Here is a 22,088-nt window from a genome sequence, read left to right as displayed (position 1 = left end):
CAGGTTAAGCAGTCTGTGGAGGAATCGGAAACTCTTAAAAGTCTTCCATTCTTTGATTCTGAGCTGGTGGTTGGACCGGTTAAGGTGAGGAAATCTAGAAGACAGAGGAGGCAAGAGAAGTACAGATACCTGCAAGCTGGTCAGGGAGAGGATGGTAAGCTGGATGAAATGACTGGGTTTGAGATTCCTAGTAATATGGCTGAAATGCAAAAAGAAGATCCTGTTGTGTCTTTGCTGTATCAACAAGCTAGGTTGACGAGCCAGGGAGAAGATGAGGGGTGCCTAAGAGACAGAGTAGTAGAGAGGTTTATCCTTCAGGAGGAGGTGTTGTATCGGCAACAGGGAGATCGTTTGCAGATGGTGGTACCTAAGGCAGTTCAGAATGTAGTCCTATCTTTGGGTCATTCCATTCCCTGGGCAGGCCACCTGGGGAGGCAGAAATCATTGGCCCGTATTAGGAGACATTTTTATTGGCCTGGTCTCAGAAGAGATGTGGTGGAATTCTGCAAAACTTGTCCAGAGTGCCAGATTACCTCCAATAGATTCCCCTCTAAAGCTCCCCTTCAACCTCTTCCAGTTATTGCAGTTCCATTTGAACGACTTGCTATGGACATTGTTGGTCCAGTTGAGAAAAGTAGGTCAGGCCACAGGTTTATGTTAGTTGTGAGTGACTATGCTACTAAATACCCAGAAGTGTTTCCTTTGAGGACGATTGGAGCTAAGCAAGTGGCATCCTGTTTGATTCAGCTGTTTTCTAGGGTAGGATTTCCTAGGGAGATTCTTACAGATTGTGGGACCAATTTTACCTCAAAGCTCTTGAAGCAAGTCTATCAGTTGTTGAGCATTAAGGGCTTAAAGTCTACGCCGTTTCATCCTCAAACGGATGGATTAGTAGAGAGGTTTAACCAAACGCTTAAAAATATGCTCAGGAAATTTATAAATGAGACTGGTTCAGACTGGAATCAATGGCTGCCCTACTTGCTATTTGCATACCGTGAAGTACCCCAGGCCTCTACAGGGTTTTCCCCTTTTGATTTGTTATATGGCCATGAAGTAAGAGGACCATTGTCACTGCTGAAAGAAACATGGGCCAGTCAGAAGGGACAGGGGGAAGGAATGGATGTTGCGTCCTTCGTAGTGGCAATGCATGAGAAGTTGCGGAAAATGACAACTCTAGCCCAAGAGCATATGGCAGAGGCACAGCAGAAACAAAAATCCTGGTATGATAAGTCTGCAAGAACCCGTTCATTTGTACCAGATCAGCAAGTGCTTGTAATGTTGCCTACAGTGTCCAGTAAGCTTTTAGCCAAATGGCAAGGGCCCTTTAAAATACTCAAGAAGATGGGACCTACAACCTATGAGGTTTCAACCCCAGGACAAGCCCGGTCAAGTAGAGTTTTGCATGTCAATCTGTTGAAGGAATGGTCCCCTCGAAAGGACTGTATGCTGATTCGGTCTGTGAAGGACGAGGAAGAGGTGGAAGAGCAGTATTTTCCTGTTCAGAATTCAGCAGTGCTTAAATTAGATCATCTCTCTGTGTTCCAGCAACAACAACTTCAGTCTCTGTGTCATCCTGAATTGTTCCAAGAAAGGCCTGGTCTAACAGAGCTGGTGGAGCATGACATCATCTTGAAAGAGGATGCAGTTCCAAAAAGACTGAGTTATCGTATTCCTGAAAGGCTACTTCCCGCTCTTAAGAAGGAGCTAGACCTGATGACTTCTTTGGGGGTGATTGAACCTTCTAAAAGTGAATGGTGCAGTCCGGTGGTCTTAGTACCAAAAAAAGACGGAACTACAAGATTTTGCATTGACTTCCGATATTTGAATTCTGTTTCAAAATTTGACTCCTACCCAATGCCTCGTATTGAGGAGTTGATTGAACGCCTGGGTAATGCAAAATATCTTAGCACTGTTGATCTCTGCAAAGGATACTGGCAAGTGCCTTTGAGTACCAGATCTAAAGAGCTGACTGCTTTCCGGACCCCTTGGGGGCTACATCATTTTAAGACCATGCCTTTTGGCCTGCATGGGGCTCCGCCCACTTTCCAAAGACTCATGGATCAGGTATTGCATGGCTTGTCTGACTTTACTTCTGCATATCTTGATGACATTGTGATTTTCAGTGAAACCTGGGAAGAGCATTTGAAGCATTTGCAGGCGGTGTTAAGACGCATCCAAGAAGCAGGATTGACCATTAATCCTGGTAAATGTGCCTTAGCGAAGACAGAGACTGAGTACCTGGGCTATGTCCTGGGAAATGGAGTCATTCGGCCCCAAGTGGGGAAGGTGCAAGCTATCAAGTCCTGTCTCCTACCAAAGACCAAGAAACAGGTGAGGTCTTTCCTTGGATTGGTCGGATGGTATCGTCGATTTGTGCCCAATTTTTCTTCCAGAGCTGCTGCCCTAACAGATCTGATTAAAAAGAGTTCTCCAAACCAGATTCAGTGGACTGAGCAGGCCCAGAGAGCATTCCAGGATATTCAAGGAGCTCTACAGGAAGGCCCAGTATTGTACAGTCCCAGATTTGATCACCCATTTGTGTTACAGACTGATGCCTCAGGAGTTGGACTAGGAGCAGTGTTACTCCAGGGAGAAGTGGGAAACTATCACCCTGTGGCTTACATTAGTCGTAAATTGTTTCCTAGAGAAGTGCGCTATTCCACTATTGAGAAGGAATGCCTGGCGGTGAAGTGGGCCTTGGACTCTTTTAAGTACTATCTTTTGGGCAGGCATTTCACTTTGGAGACCGACCATAGAGCGCTCCTGTGGATAAATAAAATGAAGGACTCTAATGCCAGGATAACTCGCTGGTACTTGTCGCTGCAACCCTACAAGTTTACGGTTCTCCATCGACCAGGAAAAGAGAACCTTGCAGCTGATTTCCTCTCCCGTCATGTGAGCGAGGAACCAGAGGTGGGGGAGAGTGTGACGGGTGCGTAGCTCACCTCACATTTTGACCTTTACCTTTAGTTAGTTTTGAAGTTTAATTTAATGTTTGTTACTTTATTTAAATCCCTGTATCATAATAACACCGGACAAGAAAATGAGTTAAAGTTTATTAAGATCTTGAATATACAGAAGGGTGCACACTTCTTATATTTCTCTTTGCTGTTTAATTTTACCTGAGTCCTAGATTACTTGAGGTCCATGGAGTGACGGCCGCATTCCATGTGGCAGCAGACAAAGGAAGAGGCGGGGCTTCAGCCTCCAAACTTATGCTGTTCCAGAGGAAGTTGGACTGTACCATCATGTGTTGTTTTAGGAGGGATCTTTAGATTTATTTTATTCAGTTATTCCTTTGTTTGATTGAGTATTTTCCTTTTCATATGTTTGGTTATATGATTCTATTATGTTAGGCCTGATACTGGATATTGGGTTGTAAATGTTATTTTGTTTGAGTTTATTTAGTAAAGGTATTATTTTGATATTTACCTTTATTTTTGTTTGGTAGAGGCTAAATGGGTATTTATAGCCTTGTGGGTAAGAGCCTGAGTTAGTCAGTCTTGCACAGCCACATTACCATCATGACCTGCTGACCTTAGTGGTTTGAGTTGTTACTTTGTTTACAGGGGAGGTTTATTTTTAAGCTTATTTCATTTTTGTTTATTTCAGTTAATATACCTCAAGTTTTGTTTTGTTGTTTGAAATCTGCCCCTGAATATAATTTTTCCCTTCATTTTGTTGGAAGAAATAAACTTCTGTTTTTGTTTTCACTACCTGTCCTGCCTGTTCTTGGCCACGACCACCACAGTGTAGTTACATTGTGTACTAAGACCAACAGAAAATTAAAAGTTTTGATGTTCTAGAGCGATATGGCTAGGAACTATTCTCTCATTCCTGCGTAATAATCAAAGAACTTTGCTGCCGTCCCCTGAGTGCAGCGGCGCAATGATATTACACAGCGCCTGAAAATAGTCCCCAGCACGCTCTCTGTGCAAGCAGTTGTTATTAAACGTTGTTTATGTTGAAGGAAGTTATCCTATTTTCAGGTGCTGTGTAATATCATTGCACCGCTGCACTCATGGGACGGCTCAAAGTTCCTTGATTAATACGCAGGAATGAGAGAATAGTTCCTAGCCATATCGGTATTGAAAATCACAACTTTTCATTTTCTGTTGTCTTAGTACACAATGTAACTATACACATCACAACATGTAAATAGGAAAATGTTGGCGTCATTTTGTCACTTATTGAGCAGTAGGCTAGCTGGAGCCATTTACCTCCAGTCTTTGTGCTAAGCTAGGCTAGCGGTGAGTGCGGCAGACAGAGTTATGGCACGCACAGAGATGAGAATGGTGTGTATGGACTCATCTAACTCTGGGGGATACGGTGAATAAGATAAAGTCCCAAAAAGTCTGCGTGTTCCTTTAATAATGTGACAAAAAGTGCTGTTAAAATCAATTCTGTTCATTATTTTCACTTTTATATTGCCCAGGGCAGTGTGTTTTGTGGTATATTGCACATTCTAGCACACACACTTGATAGGAATGTCAGTCTTGATCAGTGTTCCAAGGAGGAAGTTCATACAGGTTCAATGGAAACAAGAGAGCGAGTTAATGGCTTTCCATTATACTGCTATAATTGTGGGCTGTTTCTTTAAGAGAACCTTTTGTTCATTACGGTTCATGAGGCAAAATGTAGTAGAGCTGCATTCCATTTTATATAAGAGGAAGGTGACAAGAAAATAATACTCACAAACAGTTGGAAAGCAGAGGAATGGGAACCTACAGGGAGCTAAAATGTTTTCACAAGTAAGCAGAAATCTGTTTTGTGAGGTGAGTAATAAAATATGATTGCAATTTATTTAACATACATAGACTTGTAAGTATCATGGCTCTTTTAAAACTCAGTCAGACGTACTGACCTGCATATGTTCAGTGTAATGATTGTACTATATTATGCATTTTATTTGAATTTAAACATATATTTTTATGCAATCAAAAGATACTTTAAAGTACGTGTCTTTCGCATGTGCAACTACTAAAGGTAAACCTTAAAATATATGAGTTTTAAGAAAAGAAAAACTAATTTATGGAGCTCGCTTCCTGTAGAAGTTTGCAACAGTTCAAGTCTTCTGGTTTTTAAATCTCGGGAGGCTTTTATGTGATTTCAATGTTTGTTCCCGTCTGTTGCTTTCTTGGCTTTATTGCTGATGTTGTTTTTTATGGACTTTGTAAGGTGTCCTTGAGTGCCATGAAAGGCGGCCATAAATAAAATGTATAATAATAATAACTGTGGTGATTTACATCAGTTGTTGCAGGTTGAAGGATGTCTAAATGAGGCCTGTATATTAATCTAGACTAGTCATGACTAGTCATTCCAACATTAAAATGAGTGGAGACCGAGGTCCTGCTGTTGAACTGGATGATTTAAGGTTTGAGCTGTTTCCTGTTTATTCATTTGATTGTATCTGTACTTGATTCAACATATCATAAGTATAGAACATATCATAAAGTGCCAGCTCTGGATTTGTTTTTAAAGCTTGAAAAAGCCAAATACATCTGCTTCACCGGGACCAAGTCATGTGTCTCTGGGAAATGAATCTTTGTCTCGTCTGTTAACACTGAAGGAGAAACCTGCTCAACACCGGTGAGCATAGACCCCGTCTCTGAAAAACATGTGGAAACTGCCTCATTGTTTCCATTAAAACATTTCTTCATTTTAGGTTGATTAATCGTGAGGACTCTGACTTCTCTTTGCCTAGCGGTTTGTCAATGAAGAGTGAGCGGTCGATGGATCATCCTTTGACAGAACTGAAGTATGTTAGCAATGCATTAAACCATTCTAATGATAATAATTCTAAATGTAACAGCTTTTGATGCAGTATATATTTATATTCGTTTTCATGTACCTCACTCACACAGCAAATTGTGTTAGCCTCACAAGAAACCCGATGGCCTAATGGCTGACTATAACATAACAAATTGCTTGTGATACACAGAAATTGATTTGTTTCTTTAAAATGTTGAACTTATCTAACATTATCAACAAATATGAATGTTGCAGCAAGGAATACAGGAGTATAATTTCTGTCATCCCAAACCTGTTTGAATATTTTTATTCCGTAAAACACCAAGGGAGACATTTTGAGGAATGTTTACGCTGGTCAATACAACAAAAGTAGACAGGAAGTTGGCGATTTTGTATGTATTTGTACGATTTGATTTGTACCAATATGCACTTTCACAATATGCATGCATATACACCTAACTCAGTAAGCAGATCGTAAAGACATCAACTGTATGAATGATGTCATATGAATTCATACCCCAATTATAAAAAGACAAATAGTTATGAATTCAAAAGTCAAATAGTTAAGAATTCCCTTGCCAAAATGAGTATACTTGAAGTTCATTTTATTAAGTATACTTAAGTAAAGTAAAGTCAACAGTGCGTAGAAAAGGTTGTAAGAGGTCATATAATTAGAATATCATCAAAAAGTTGATTTATTTCACTAATTCCATTCAAAAAGTGAAACTTGTATGTTATATTAATTCATTACACACAGACTGATATATTTCAAATGTTTATTTCTTTTAATTTTGATGATTATAACTGACAACTAAGGAAAATCCCAAATTCAGTATCTCAGAAAATTAGAATATTGTGAAAAGGTTCAATATTGAAGACACCTGGTGCCACACTCTAATCGGCTGATGAACTCAAAACACCTGCAAAGGCCTTTAAATGGTCTCTCAGTCTAGTTCTGTAGGCTACACAATCATGGAGAAGACGGCTGACTTGACAGTTGTCCAAAAGACGACCATTGACACCTTGCACGAGGAGGGCAAAACACAAAAGGTCATTGCAAAAGAGGCTGGCTGTTCACAGAGCTCTGTGTCCAAGCACATTCATAGAGAGGCGAAGGGAAGGAAAAGATGTGGTAGAAAAAAGTGTACAAGCAATAGGGATAACCGCACCCTGGAGAGGATTGTGAAAGAAAACCCATTCAAAAATGTGGGGGAGATTCACAAAGAGTGGACTGCAGCTGGAGTCAGTGCTTCAAGAACCAGTACGCGCAGACGTATGCAAGACACGGGTTTCAGCTGTCACATTCCTTAAGTCAAGTCACTCTTGAACAACAGACAGCGTCAGAAGCGTCTCGCCTGGGCTAAAGACAAAAAGGAGTGGACTGCTGCTGAGTGGTCCAAAGTTATGTTCTCTGATTAAAGTAAATTTTGCATTTCCTTTGGAAATCAGGGTCCCAGAGTCTGGCGGAAGAGAGGAGAGGCACACAATCCACATTGCTTATAAAGTTTCCACAGTCCGTGATGGTTTGGGGTGCCATGTCATCTGCTGGTGTTGGTCCACTGTGTTTTCTGAGGTCGCAGCCTTATACCAGAAAGTTTTAGAGCACTTCATGCTTCCTGCTGCTGACCAACTTTATGGAGATGCAGATTTCATTTTCCAACAGGACTTGGCACCTGCACACAGTGCCACAGCAACCAGTACCTGGTTTAAGGACCATTGTATCCCTGTTCTTAACTGGCCAGCAAACTCTATGGGGTGGTGTGAAGAGGAAGATGCGATATGCCAGACCCAACAATGCAGAAGAGCTGAAGGCCACTATCAGAGCAACCTGGGCTCTCATAACACCTGAGCAGTGCCACAGACTGATCTCCTCATGCCACGCCGCATTGCTGCAGTAATTCAGGCAAAAGGAGCCCCAACTAAGTATTGACTGCTGTACATGCTCATACTTTTCAGTTGGCCAATGTTTCTAAAAATCCTTTCTTTGCATTGGTCTTAAGTAATATTCTAATTTTCTGATATACTGAATTTGGGATTTTCCTTAGTTGTCAGTTATAATCATCAAAATTAAAAGAAATAAACATTTGAAATATATCAGTCTGTGTGTAATTAATGAATATAATATACAAGTTTCACTTTTTCAATGGAATTATTGAAATAAATCAACCTTTTCATGATATTCTAATCATATGACCAGCACCTGTATATTTCATCCAATGACTGAAATTTAGAAGTGCAAGAAAATCTGTATTTATCAAACGTGCGCACACAGTTCTAACGCACATGAGTAGCCTAAGCAATTATTGTTGATAAATCCCACATGTGCGTAAGTGCCATGCTCGTTCACATTCAAGGTCATTAGCATTCGGAAACGCCTCCAATGAACCATATATGGTGACAACATAACCTTTTAAAAATAATGTGATTGTGTTTTTTCCTCACCACAATAATGGCAAAGAAGAGGAACTTCACAACCATAGAATGAGTCGCACAACGATGTTTAACAACAACAAATTTGCATCACAAATGATTTGCACATTAACAAAATGAAACCCTTTTCTATTTACATCATTAAATGTGTTGGTTGATGGTGCTTTTCTGGCGATGTGGGTGCAGTCTATGGCTCCAGTTATGTTTGGGAAACTGGCGATAGCATGAAAGTCCCATTTTATTTTGGCTTGTTGAAGATTTCGGTAAGGGAACTGGATATAGGTTGGGCCCAAGGAAATACTTGCATCCAACATTTGTCACAGTTGTCTTTTATAGAATTTGACACAATTGCACATTGTGTTTAAAATGACTATATATATATTCATTTAGTGTTTTATAATTAAAGGAAATACAGGACATATGTAGATTGCTTAATGCATACACTCTAAAAAAAAGGTTCTATATGGCACCATAAATGGTTCTTCGTCGTAATCATAGAGGAACCACTTTTGGTGCTATATAGCACCATATCTTAACATGTTCTGTATATGGTAGCGGTGCTATATAGCACCTTAGTCAAAGAACCGGTGAAGAACCTCTGAAGAACCACTGAAGCACCAAAATTGGTGCTATACAGCACTTTAAAAGGTTCCTCTATGATTAGGAGCCAATAACCATTTTTGGTGCCATATAGAACTTTTTTTTTAGAGTGTACTGTGACACTCTTAAATGCTTTTTATGTGTAGTATCGCTATTCTACCACTAGATTCTCTGCGTAAGCATGCTCAGAGGTGTGCTTATATTTACACACATTTCTATGTATAAGTACAAGTTGGTAAATCCCACACTTTGCGTGAAACTGTTCTTATGCACTCACTACGCACAGATCTGTGTGTTGATAAATGAGGCCCCAGGTATATATTTTAAGTATACTTATAAGTACTAAAAGTATACTTATAAGTGTACTGTTTCAATGCTACTCTGGGCTAAATTGACCCACTTTTTAGTGTATAAAAGTATACTTTTAAAGGAGTAGTTCACTTTAGAATGAAAATTTCCTGATAATTTACTCAACCCCTCGTCATCCAAGATGTTCATGTCTTTCTTTCTTCATTTGAAAAGAAAAGTTGAGGAAAACATTCCAGGATTCTTCTCCATATAGTGGACTTTAGTAGGGTACGACGGGTTGAAGGTCCAAATTGCAGTTTCAATGCAGCGTCAAAGAGCTCTACACAATCCCAGGGTCTTATCTGGCAAAAAATTCAAAAAAATATATAAAAAGTTATAAACTTTTTAACCACAAATGTTTGTCTTGTGCTGCTCTTGACAAGTTTGTCTTGACAGGGGCAGTCGTGGCCTAATGTTAGCGAGTCGGACTTGTAACCTGAAGGTTGTGGGTTCGAGTCTCAGGTCCGGCAGGAATTGTCGGTGAGGGAGTGAATAACCAGACCCTTGAGCAAGACACGAACCCCCAACTGCTCCCCAGGTGCCGCAGCAATATGGCTGCCACTGCTCTGGGTGTCTTCATGGCGTGTGTGTGTGTGTGTGCGCACTTGAGCACAAATTACAAGTAGGGGTCACCGTACTTGGCCACACGTCACTTCACTTTCATGATGCACCACGTATTATGTAATCACATTGGAAAGGTCATGTGTGACTTTTTTTAGAAAATGACTGATGGTTTTGCTAGATAAGACCATTATTCCGCAGCTGGGATCGCGGGAGTCCTTTGAAGCTGCATTGAAACTGCAATTTTGAGCTTTAAACTGTTGTACGCCCATCAAAGTCAATGCTATTTTTTTTGGGTGAACTGTTTATTTAACAGAAAAAAAAATAAAAAATTCTGTGCTAGTTGAGCTACCAGTTGCAAAATAATTAGAAACGAGTTTCCCAAACACGCCCCCAGTCATCCGTTAGACAGAAAAAAACAGATTGGTTGAGTCTGAGTTGCTACTCGAATAACTATCAAAACCCAAAACGTGTATTTACGTGGAAATTAAAATCATCTGATTTTGATGTCAAAATGTATACATGTGCACATTGAATAAATGGCTTGAATGCTGTTCGAGATGTTTACATGTAGAGCAAAATTGGGTATGGGTAACATTGTGATGTTATCATGTGTTCCTTTGTTCAGTTTTCCCGCTCTTCATTATTAGTTCATATATGTCAGCTGTGTTCACTTGATTATCCTCATGCACGTTTGCTTTATAAGTTGGTCCCTCACAGTCATTCTCTGTCTGATCACTGTTTAAGTTGTGCTGGGCGTTTACCTGTCTGTCTGTCTGTCTGTCTGTCTGTCTGCCTGCCTGCTTTGAATTACCTGAGATTAAACTACGTTTTGAACCTTCTTCATCGGTCTTCATTCGTCCATCCGCCTGCAAGCAAACAGTGACACTGATCAGGTTTTGCTTAATTATGACCTTTAACCAACCTTGAAAGCACACATAATGGGGTTATTTAGCATAATCAGTGTAAGAGGTTAATTTCCTCTCTACAAAGTTTCACCATAAAGTGAATAAAAATGGCAATAATGTATACATGAGATCAAGTAATAACAGTAGTCTGATACAAACAGCGTTATTTTATTTGCAGTGGGTTGCCTCATGAAAACAGGCATATTTGGATCATATGATAAGCTGAATACTAATTACTCTATAATTGTAAACCTTATTATGGGTCTTCATTTTAGGCAGATTCATCGCACGGACTCTGACTTTTCTTTGCCCAGCGGTTTGTCAATGAAAAGACAGAAGTCGAAGGATTCTCTTTACAACCTCAGCAGAGAACCAATCCGCACAGAACTGAAGTATGTGTAAAAACAGACATCAGCAAATAGAATTAGTGGCCCAAACATTGTCAAATGTTTTCTCATGTATAGCGAATTAAGGATAATGGATGCTTATTTTGCTTGATTATGACTAAATTGTTAGCACTGAATTGCATCCATTCATTCATGTTTGTTTTTTGAGTTTGAACAAGCCAAATGAACCCGCTGAACCGAGTCAAGTGTCTCTCTGGAATCAGGCTTCCCCGTTACACTTTAAGAAGGGAATCCCTGACCACAGGTGAGATCATAGACTCTTCTTCTAATAAACATGTGAATACTGCCTCAAACATGAATTATGTAATAAGATGTTGACTCCGATTAATCATTTCTTCACTGTAGGTTGATTTTTCGCGAGCAGTCAATGGATTACCCTCACAACTTCAGAAGAGAACCAATCCGCACAGAACTGAAGTATGTTAGTAATGTGTTAAACAATTATAAACAATTTAGAGCGTCTGTCTGATTGACAAGTAAACACAAATGCTTTTGATGCTTTTAACAGCATATGTTTATTATCATGGCTTGTTTCGACCAAGCAGTACGACACAGAACAGTACGGTACGCAATTATTTCCGCTTATTGTGAATGGTACCAAAATACTGAACTGTACCGTACCACTTTTTTGGGACCCTTCGGTTGGGGTACCTAGCACAGTTGTCCGGTACCTGAAGGCTGGAGCTAGACTCACTGAGGAACGTTGATTGGTTGACAGAAAATCGCCACTTACAAAGGAAATGACAACTCGAGACGCCATTTTTTTAATGTACAGTTGAAACACAGTAAACGTTTGTCTTTTTTTTGTGACAAACAGCCACATGCTGAGAAGCAAGAACAGGATCTGCTGCATGTCCTCCATTGTTGTTCACTACTTGTTGTTGATCGCTACTTTCTGGCATACACCACGCCTATCAAGTGAAGCCAATCACTACTTTACGGCATACACCACGCCTATCAAGTGAAGCCAATCACTACTTTACGGCATACACCACGCCTATCAAGTGAAGCCAATCACTACTTTACGGCAGACACCACGCCTATCAAGTGAAGCCAATCACTACTTTACGGCATACACCACGCCTATCAAGTGAAGCCAATCACTACTTTACGGCAGACACCACGCCTATCAAGTGAAGCCAATCACTACTTTACGGCATACACCACGCCTATCAAGTGAAGCCAATCACTACTTTACGGCAGACACCACGCCTATCAAGTGAAGCCAATCACTACTTTACGGCATACACCACGCCTATCAAGTGACGCCGATCGCTACTTTATGGCATACACCACGCCTATCAAGTGACGTTGATCGCTACTTTCCGGCATACACCACGTCTATCAAGTGACGCTGATCGCTACTTTCCGGCATACACCACGCCTATCAAGTGACGCTGATCGCTACTTTCCGGCATTCACCACGCCTATCAAGTGACGTTGATCGCTACTTTCAGGCATACACCACGCCTATCAAGTGACGCCGATCGCTACTTTCAGGCATACACCACGCCTATCAAGTGACGCCGATCGCTACTTTCCGGCATTCACCACGCCTATCAAGTGACGCTGATCGCTACTTTCCGGCATACACCACGTCTATCAAGTGACGCTGATCGCTACTTTCCGGCATACACCACGCCTATCAAGTGACGCTGATCGCTACTTTCCGGCATTCACCACGCCTATCAAGTGACGTTGATCGCTACTTTCAGGCATACACCACGCCTATCAAGTGACGCCGATCGCTACTTTCAGGCATACACCACGCCTATCAAGTGACGCCGATCGCTACTTTCCGGCATTCACCACGCCTATCAAGTGACGCTGATCGCTACTTTCCGGCATTCACCACGCCTATCAAGTGACGTTGATCGCTACTTTCCGGCATACACCACGCCTATCAAGTGACGCTGATCGCTACTTTCCGGCATACACCACGCCTATCAAGTGACGTTGATCGCTACTTTCATGCATACACCACGCCTATCAAGTGACGCCGATCGCTACTTTCCGGCATACACCACGCCTATCAAGTGACATCGATCACTACTTTCCAGCATTCACCACGCCTATCAAGTGACGCCGATCGCTACTTTCCGGCATACACCACGCCTATCAAGTGACATCGATCACTACTTTCCAGCATTCACCACGCCTATCAAGTGACGCCGATCGCTACTTTCCGGCATTCACCACGCCTATCAAGTGACATCGATCACTACTTTCCAGCATTCACCACGCCTATCAAGTGACGCCGATCGCTACTTTCCAGCATTCACCACGCCTATCAAGTGACGTTGATCGCTACTTTCCGGCATACACCACGCCTATCAAGTGACATGGATCGCTACTTTCCAGCATTCACCACCACGCCTATCAAGTGACGCTGATCGCTACTTTCCGGCATACACCATGCCTATCAAGTGACGCTGATCGCTACTTTCTGGCATACACCACGCCTATCAAGTGACGTTGATCGCTACTTTCCGGCATACACCACGCCTATCAAGTGACGCCGATCGCTACGTTCCGGCATACACCACGCCTATCAAGTGACGCCGATCGCTACTTTCCAGCATACACCACGCCTATCAAGTGAAGCCGATCGCTAATTTCTGGCATACACCACGCCTATCAAGTGACGCTGATCGCTACTTTCCGGCATACACCACGCCTATCAAGTGAAGCCGATCGCTACTTTCCGGAATACACCACGCCTATCAAGTGAAGCCGATCGCTACTTTCCGGAATACACCACGCCTATCAAGTGAAGCCGATCGCTACTTTCCGGAATACACCACGCCTATCAAGTGAAGCCGATCGCTACTTTCCGGAATACACCACGCCTATCAAGTGAAGCCGATCGCTACTTTCCGGCATTCACCACGCCTATCAAGTGACGTTGATCGCTACTTTCCGGCATACACCACGCCTATCAAGTGACGCCGATCGCTACTTTCCGGCATACACCACGCCTATCAAGTGAAGCCGATCGCTACTTTCCGGAATACACCACGCCTATCAAGTGACGCCGATCGCTACTTTCCGGCATTCACCACGCCTATCAAGTGAAGCCGATCGCTACTTTCCGGCATTCACCACGCCTATCAAGTGAAGCCGATCGCTACTTTCCGGCATACACCACGCCTATCAAGTGACGCCGATCGCTACTTTCCGGCATACACCACGCCTATCAAGTGAAGCCGATCGCTACTTTCCGGCATTCACCACGCCTATCAAGTGACGCCGATCGCTACTTTCCGGCATACACCACGCCTATCAAGTGAAGCCGATCGCTACTTTCCAGCATTCACCACGCCTATCAAGTGACGCCGATCGCTACTTTCCGGCATACACCACGCCTATCAAGTGAAGCCGATCGCTACTTTCCAGCATTCACCACGCCTATCAAGTGACATCGATCGCTACTTTCCGGCATACACCACGCCTATCAAGTGACATCGATCGCTACTTTCCGGCATACACCACACCTATCAAGTGACGCCGATCTCTACTTTCCGGCATTCACCACGCCTATCAAGTGACGTTGATCGCTACTTTCCGGCATACACCACGCCTATCAAGTGATGTTGATCGCTACTTTCCGGCATACACCACACCTATCAAGTGACGTTGATCGCTACTTTCCGGCATTCACCACGCCTATCAAGTGACGTTGATCGCTACTTTCCGGCATACACCACGCCTATCAAGTGACGTTGATCGCTACTTTCCGGCATACACCACGTCTATCAAGTGACGCTGATCGCTACTTTCCGGCATACACCACACCTATCAAGTGACGTTGATCGCTACTTTCCGGCATTCACCACGCCTATCAAGTGACGTTGATCGCTACTTTCCGGCATACACCACGCCTATCAAGTGACGCTGATCGCTACTTTATGGCATTCACCACGCCTATCAAGTGACGCCGATCGCTACTTTCCGGCATACACCACGCCTATCAAGTGACGCTGATCGCTACTTTATGGCATTCACCACGCCTATCAAGTGACGTTGATCGCTACTTTCCGGCATACACCATGCCTATCAAGTGACGCCGATCGCTACTTTCCGGCATTCACCACGCCTATCAAGTGACGTTGATCGCTACTTTCCGGCATACACCACATCTATCAAGTGACGTTGATCGCTACTTTCCGGCATACACCACGCCTATCAAGTGACGCTGATCGCTACTTTCCGGCATACACCACGCCTATCAAGTGACGTTGATCGCTACTTTCCGGCATACACCACGCCTATCAAGTGACATCGATCGCTACTTTCCGGCATACACCATGCCTATCAAGTGACGCCGATCGCTACTTTCCGGCATTCACCACGCCTATCAAGTGACGTTGATCGCTACTTTCCGGCATACACCACGCCTATCAAGTGACATCGATCGCTACTTTCCGGCATACACCATGCCTATCAAGTGACGCCGATCGCTACTTTCCGGCATTCACCACGCCTATCAAGTGACGTTGATCGCTACTTTCCGGCATACACCACGCCTATCAAGTGACGTTGATCGCTACTTTCCGGCATACACCACGTCTATCAAGTGACGCTGATCGCTACTTTCCGGCATACACCACGCCTATCAAGTGACATCGATCGCTACTTTCCGGCATTCACCACGCCTATCAAGTGACATTGATCGCTACTTTCCGGCATTCACCACGCCTATCAAGTGACGTTGATCGCTACTTTCCGGCATTCACCACGCCTATCAAGTGACATCGATCGCTACTTTCCGGCATTCACCACACCTATCAAGTGACGTTGATCGCTACTTTCCGGGATTCACCACGCCTATCAAGTGACGTTGATCGCTACTTTCCGGCATACACCACGCCTATCAAGTGACGCTGATCGCTACTTTATGGCATTCACCACACCTATCAAGTGACGCCGATCGCTACTTTCCGGCATACACCACGCCTATCAAGTGACGCTGATCGCTACTTTCCGGCATACACCACGCCTATCAAGTGACGCTGATCGCTACTTTCTGGCATACACCACGCCTATCAAGTGACGTTGATCGCTACTTTCCGGCATACACCACGCCTATCAAGTGACGCTGATCTCTACTTTATGGCATTCACCACGCCTATCAAGTGACGCCGATCGCTACTTTATGGCATTCACCACGCCTATCAAGTGACGCCGATCGCTACTTTCCAGCATACACCACGCCTATCAAGTGACGCCGATCGCTACTTTCCGGCATACACCACGCCTATCAAGTGACGCTGATCGCTACTTTCTGGCATACACCACGCCTATCAAGTGACGCTGATCGCTACTTTCTGGCATACACCATGCCTATCAAGTGACGCTGATCGCTACTTTCCGGCATTCACCACGCCTATCAAGTGACGCTGATTGCTACTTTCTGGCATACACCACGCCTATCAAGTGACGCTGATCGCTACTTTCCGGCATTCACCACGCCTATCAAGTGACGCTGATTGCTACTTTCTGGCATACACCACGCCTATCAAGTGACGTTGATCGCTACTTTCCGGCATACACCACGCCTATCAAGTGACATCGATCGCTACTTTCCGGCATTCACCACACCTATCAAGTGACGTTGATCGCTACTTTCCGGCATTCACCATGCCTATCAAGTGACGTTGATCGCTACTTTCCGGCATTCACCACACCTATCAAGTGACGTTGATCGCTACTTTCCGGCATTCACCATGCCTATCAAGTGACGTTGATCGCTACTTTCCGGCATACACCACGCCTATCAAGTGACGCTGATCGCTACTTTCCGGCATACACCACGCCTATCAAGTGACGCTGATCGCTACTTTCTGGCATACACCACGCCTATCAAGTGACGTTGATCGCTACTTTCCGGCATACACCACGCCTATCAAGTGACGCTGATCGCTACTTTATGGCATTCACCACGCCTATCAAGTGACGCCGATCGCTACTTTATGGCATTCACCACGCCTATCAAGTGACGCCGATCGCTACTTTCCAGCATACACCACGCCTATCAAGTGACGCCGATCGCTACTTTCCGGCATACACCACGCCTATCAAGTGACGCTGATCGCTACTTTCTGGCATACACCATGCCTATCAAGTGACGCTGATCGCTACTTTCTGGCATACACCACGCCTATCAAGTGACGCTGATTGCTACTTTCCGGCATACACCACGCCTATCAAGTGACGCTGATTGCTACTTTCTGGCATACACCACGCCTATCAAGTGACGCTGATTGCTACTTTCTGGCATACACCATGCCTATCAAGTGACGCTGATCGCTACTTTCTGGCATACACCACGCCTATCAAGTGACGCTGATTGCTACTTTCTGGCATACACCATGCCTATCAAGTGACGCTGATCGCTACTTTCTGGCATACACCATGCCTATCAAGTGACGTTGATCGCTACTTTCCGGCATACACCACGCCTATCAAGTGACGCTGATCGCTACTTTCCGGCATTCACCACGCCTATCAAGTGACGCTGATTGCTACTTTCTGGCATACACCACGCCTATCAAGTGACGCCGATCGCCACTTTCCGGCATACACCACGCCTATCAAGTGACGTTGATCGCTACTTTCCGGCATACACCACGCCTATCAAGTGACATCGATCGCTACTTTCCAGCATTCACCACACCTATCAAGTGACGTTGATCGCTACTTTCCGGCATTCACCATGCCTATCAAGTGACGTTGATCGCTACTTTCCGGCATACACCACGCCTATCAAGTGACGCTGATCGCTACTTTATGGCATTCACCACGCCTATCAAGTGACGCCGATCGCTACTTTCCGGCATACACCACGCCTATCAAGTGACGCTGATCGCTACTTTATGGCATTCACCACGCCTATCAAGTGACGTTGATCGCTACTTTCCGGCATACACCACGCCTATCAAGTGACGCCGATCGCTACTTTCCAGCATACACCACGCCTATCAAGTGACGCCGATCGCTACTTTCCGGCATTCACCACGCCTATCAAGTGACGTTGATCGCTACTTTCCGGCATACACCACGCCTATCAAGTGACGTTGATCGCTACTTTCCGGCATACACCACGTCTATCAAGTGACGCTGATCGCTACTTTCCGGCATACACCATGCCTATCAAGTGATGCTGATCGCTACTTTCCGGCATACACCACGCCTATCAAGTGACGCTGATCGCTACTTTATGGCATTCACCACGCCTATCAAGTGACGCCGATCGCTACTCTCCGGCAAACACCACGCCTATCAAGTGACGCTGATCGCTACTTTATAGCATTCACCACCCCTATCAAGTGACGTTGATCGCTACTTTCCGGCATACACCATGCCTATCAAGTGACGCCGATCGCTACTTTCCGGGATTCACCACGCCTATCAAGTGACGTTGATCGCTACTTTCCGGCATACACCACGCCTATCAAGTGACGTTGATCGCTACTTTCCGGCATACACCACGCCTATCAAGTGACGTTGATCGCTACTTTCCGGCATTCACCACGCCTATCAAGTGACGTTGATCGCTACTTTCCGGCATACACCACGCCTATCAAATGACGCTGATCGCTACTTTATGGCATTCACCACGCCTATCAAGTGACGCCGATCGCTACTTTCCGGCATACACCACGCCTATCAAGTGACGCTGATCGCTACTTTATGGCATTCACCACGCCTATCAAGTGACGTTGATCGCTACTTTCCGGCATACACCACGCCTATCAAGTGACGCCGATTGCTACTTTCCGGCATACACCACGCCTATCAAGTGACGTTGATCGCTACTTTCCGGCATACACCACGTCTATCAAGTGACGCTCATCGCTACTTTCCGGCATACCCCACGCCTATCAAGTGACATCGATCGCTACTTTCCAGCATTCACCACACCTATCAAGTGACGTTGATCGCTACTTTCCGGCATTCACCACGCCTTTCAAGTGACGCCGATCGCTACTTTCCGGCATACACCACGCCTATCAAGTGACGCTGATCGCTACTTTATGGCATTCACCACGCCTATCAAGTGACGTTGATCGCTACTTTCCGGCATACACCACGCCTATCAAGTGACGCCGATTGCTACTTTCCGGCATACACCACGCCTATCAAGTGACGCCGATCGCTACTTTCCGGCATTCACCACGCCTATCAAGTGACGTTGATCGCTACTTTCCGGCATTCACCACGCCTATCAAGTGACGTTGATCGCTACTTTCCGGCATTCACCACGCCTATCAAGTGACGTTGATCGCTACTTTCCGGCATACACCACGCCTATCAAGTGACGCTGATCGCTACATTCCGGCATACACCACGCCTATCAAGTGACGTTGATCACTACTTTCCGGCATACACCACGCCTATCAAGTGACATCGATCGCTACTTTCTGGCATACACCACGCCTATCAAGTGACATCGATCGCTACTTTCCGGCATTCACCACGCCTATCAAGTGACGCCGATCGCTACTTTCCGGCATACACCACACCTATCAAGTGACGTTGATCGCTACTTTCCGGCATACACCACGCCTATCAAGTGACGTTGATCGCTACTTTCCGGCATTCACCACGCCTATCAAGTGACGCTGATCGCTACATTCCGGCATACACCACGCCTATCAAGTGACGTTGATCGCTACTTTCCGGCATACACCACGCCTATCAAGTGACGTTGATCACTACTTTCCGGCATACACCACGCCTATCAAGTGACATCGATCGCTACTTTCTGGCATACACCACGCCTATCAAGTGACATCGATCGCTACTTTCCGGCATACACCATGCCTATCAAGTGACGCCGATCGCTACTTTCCGGCATACACCACACCTATCAAGTGACGTTGATCGCTACTTTCCGGCATTCACCACGCCTATCAAGTGACGTTGATCGCTACTTTCCGGCATACACCACGCCTATCAAGTGACGCTGATCGCTACTTTATGGCATTCACCACGCCTAGCAAGTGACGCTGATCGCTACTTTCCGGCATACACCACGCCTATCAAGTGACGCTGATCGCTACTTTCTGGCAGACACCACGCCTATCAAGTGACGCTGATCGCTACTTTCCGGCATTCACCACGCCTATCAAGTGACGCTGATTGCTACTTTATGGCATTCACCACGCCTATCAAGTGAAGCCGATCGCTACTTTCCGGCATACACCATGCTTATCAAGTGACGCTGATCGCTACTTTATGGCATTCACCACGCCTATCAAGTGACGCCGTTCGCTACTTTCCGGCATACACCACGCCTATCAAGTGACGCTGATCGCTACTTTCTGGCATACACCACGCCTATCAAGTGACGCAGATCGCTTCTTTCCGGCATACGCCACGCCTATCAAGTGACGCAGATCGCTACTTTCCGGCATACGCCACGCCTATCAAGTGACGCCGATCGCTACATTCCGGCATACGCCACGCCTATCAAGTGACGCCGATCGCTACTTTCCGGCATACGCCACACCTATCAAGTGACGCTGATCGCTACTTTCTGGCATACACCACGCCTATCAAGTGACGCTGATCGCTACTTTCTGGCATACACCACGCCTATCAAGTGACGCAGATCGCTTCTTTCCGGCATACGCCACGCCTATCAAGTGACGCAGATCGCTACTTTCCGGCATACGCCACGCCTATCAAGTGACGCAGATCGCTACCTTCCGGCATACGCCACGCCTATCAAGTGACGCCGATCGCTACTTTCCGGCATACGCCACACCTATCAAGTGACGCTGATCGCTACTTTCTGGCATACGCCACGCCTATCAAGTGACGCTGATCGCTACTTTCTGGCATACACCACGCCTATCAAGTGACGCTGATCGCTACTTTTTGGCATACACCACGCCTATCAAGTGACGCTGATCGCTACTTTCTGGCATACACCATGCCTATCAAGTGACGCTGATCGTTACTTTCTGGCATTCACCACGCCTATCAAGTGACGCTGATCCCTACTTTCTGGCATACTCCACGCCTATCAAGTGACGCTGATCGCTACTTTCTGGCATACACCACGCCTATCAAGTGACGCTGATCGCTACTTTCTGGCATACACCACGCCTATCAAGTGACGCTGATCGCTACTTTCCGGCATTCACCACGCCTATCAAGTGACGCTGATCGCTACTTTCCGGCATACACCACGCCTATCAAGTGACGCCGATCGTACCTAAACAACATGAAGGTTGACATCATCAGTTTAAAGGGATTGTTCACCCAAAATTATAATTATATAAAACCATGTTGGTACATAAGACTTTTGTGCTACACTCAAAAAAGAAAAGGATCTATATGGCACTAAAAGTGGTTCTTCGTCGTAATCATAGAGCAGCGGTTCCCAACTTGTGGGCCGCGAGATAACTTAAAATTAATTTGATTATATTAATATAATTCATACATTTTATTATTGATATACGTTAAATAATAAAAGATAAATTGTATCATTTAAAAATATAAATTACAACAAAGAACCACCTCTCTCGTATTCTGTGATTGTTTTGGATTCGGAGCAGCCCAAGGCGTTCCTAATCGCGCTGTGTGAAATACAGACTGAATGGCAGCTCAAAACACCGCTTCATGAACACAGGATACACAAACTACACATTTCAGTTGGATAAAGCAAACCAGTGTCACTAAAAAGTTTTGATGGATGATGGTTGTAAAGAAGGTAAAGACGATTGCAGTGACATACATTAGGCACGCGCGTGTCCGTTATAGTTGATGCGCAAACCGCGCTCTTGGATCACTGAATAAAGTTTTGTTTGGGTGACGATTGTAATGAAGGTAAAGACGATTACAGTGACATGCAGGAGTCATACATCAGTCATGCACGAGTGTTATTGATGCTCAAACAAAAACATGCGCTCTCGGCTCACTGATCGATATAATATCGTATTTCTGCATGAACGCATTACAATATATTCACGCAGTTGTCAAAATGAATGGACTTTGAGTGTTTTATAACGGATGCTCGCCGGAGAAGTGTGCTTTGGAGAAGTTTGTGCATATCAGTGGTGTTACACGGGCA

At 44.8% G+C, this 22,088-nt stretch overlaps 1 protein-coding gene across 1 annotated transcript in view; it reads left to right on the top strand.

The window, feature by feature from the left end:
* The first annotated feature begins 4,689 nt into the window (after window positions 1-4,689).
* The window catches only part of LOC307121340 (NACHT, LRR and PYD domains-containing protein 3-like), a 30,146-nt gene continuing 12,747 nt past the window's right edge, over window positions 4,690-22,088 (top strand). Inside the window, exons 1-7 of the mRNA XM_079808870.1 lie at window positions 4,690-4,775; window positions 5,252-5,374; window positions 5,482-5,589; window positions 5,666-5,758; window positions 10,874-10,990; window positions 11,154-11,249; window positions 11,351-11,422. Of these exons, the coding sequence (XP_079664996.1) occupies window positions 5,307-5,374; window positions 5,482-5,589; window positions 5,666-5,758; window positions 10,874-10,990; window positions 11,154-11,249; window positions 11,351-11,422 (554 nt within the window). The 5' untranslated portion in view covers window positions 4,690-4,775; window positions 5,252-5,306. The remainder of the gene's footprint in view (window positions 4,776-5,251; window positions 5,375-5,481; window positions 5,590-5,665; window positions 5,759-10,873; window positions 10,991-11,153; window positions 11,250-11,350; window positions 11,423-22,088) is intronic.

This window comes from Gobio gobio (genome assembly GCF_949357685.1).
Source record: "Gobio gobio genome assembly, chromosome: 25".
In the NCBI taxonomy this organism is placed as follows: Eukaryota; Metazoa; Chordata; class Actinopteri; order Cypriniformes; family Gobionidae; genus Gobio; species Gobio gobio.
This window is presented reverse-complemented; position numbering and strand designations above follow the sequence as displayed.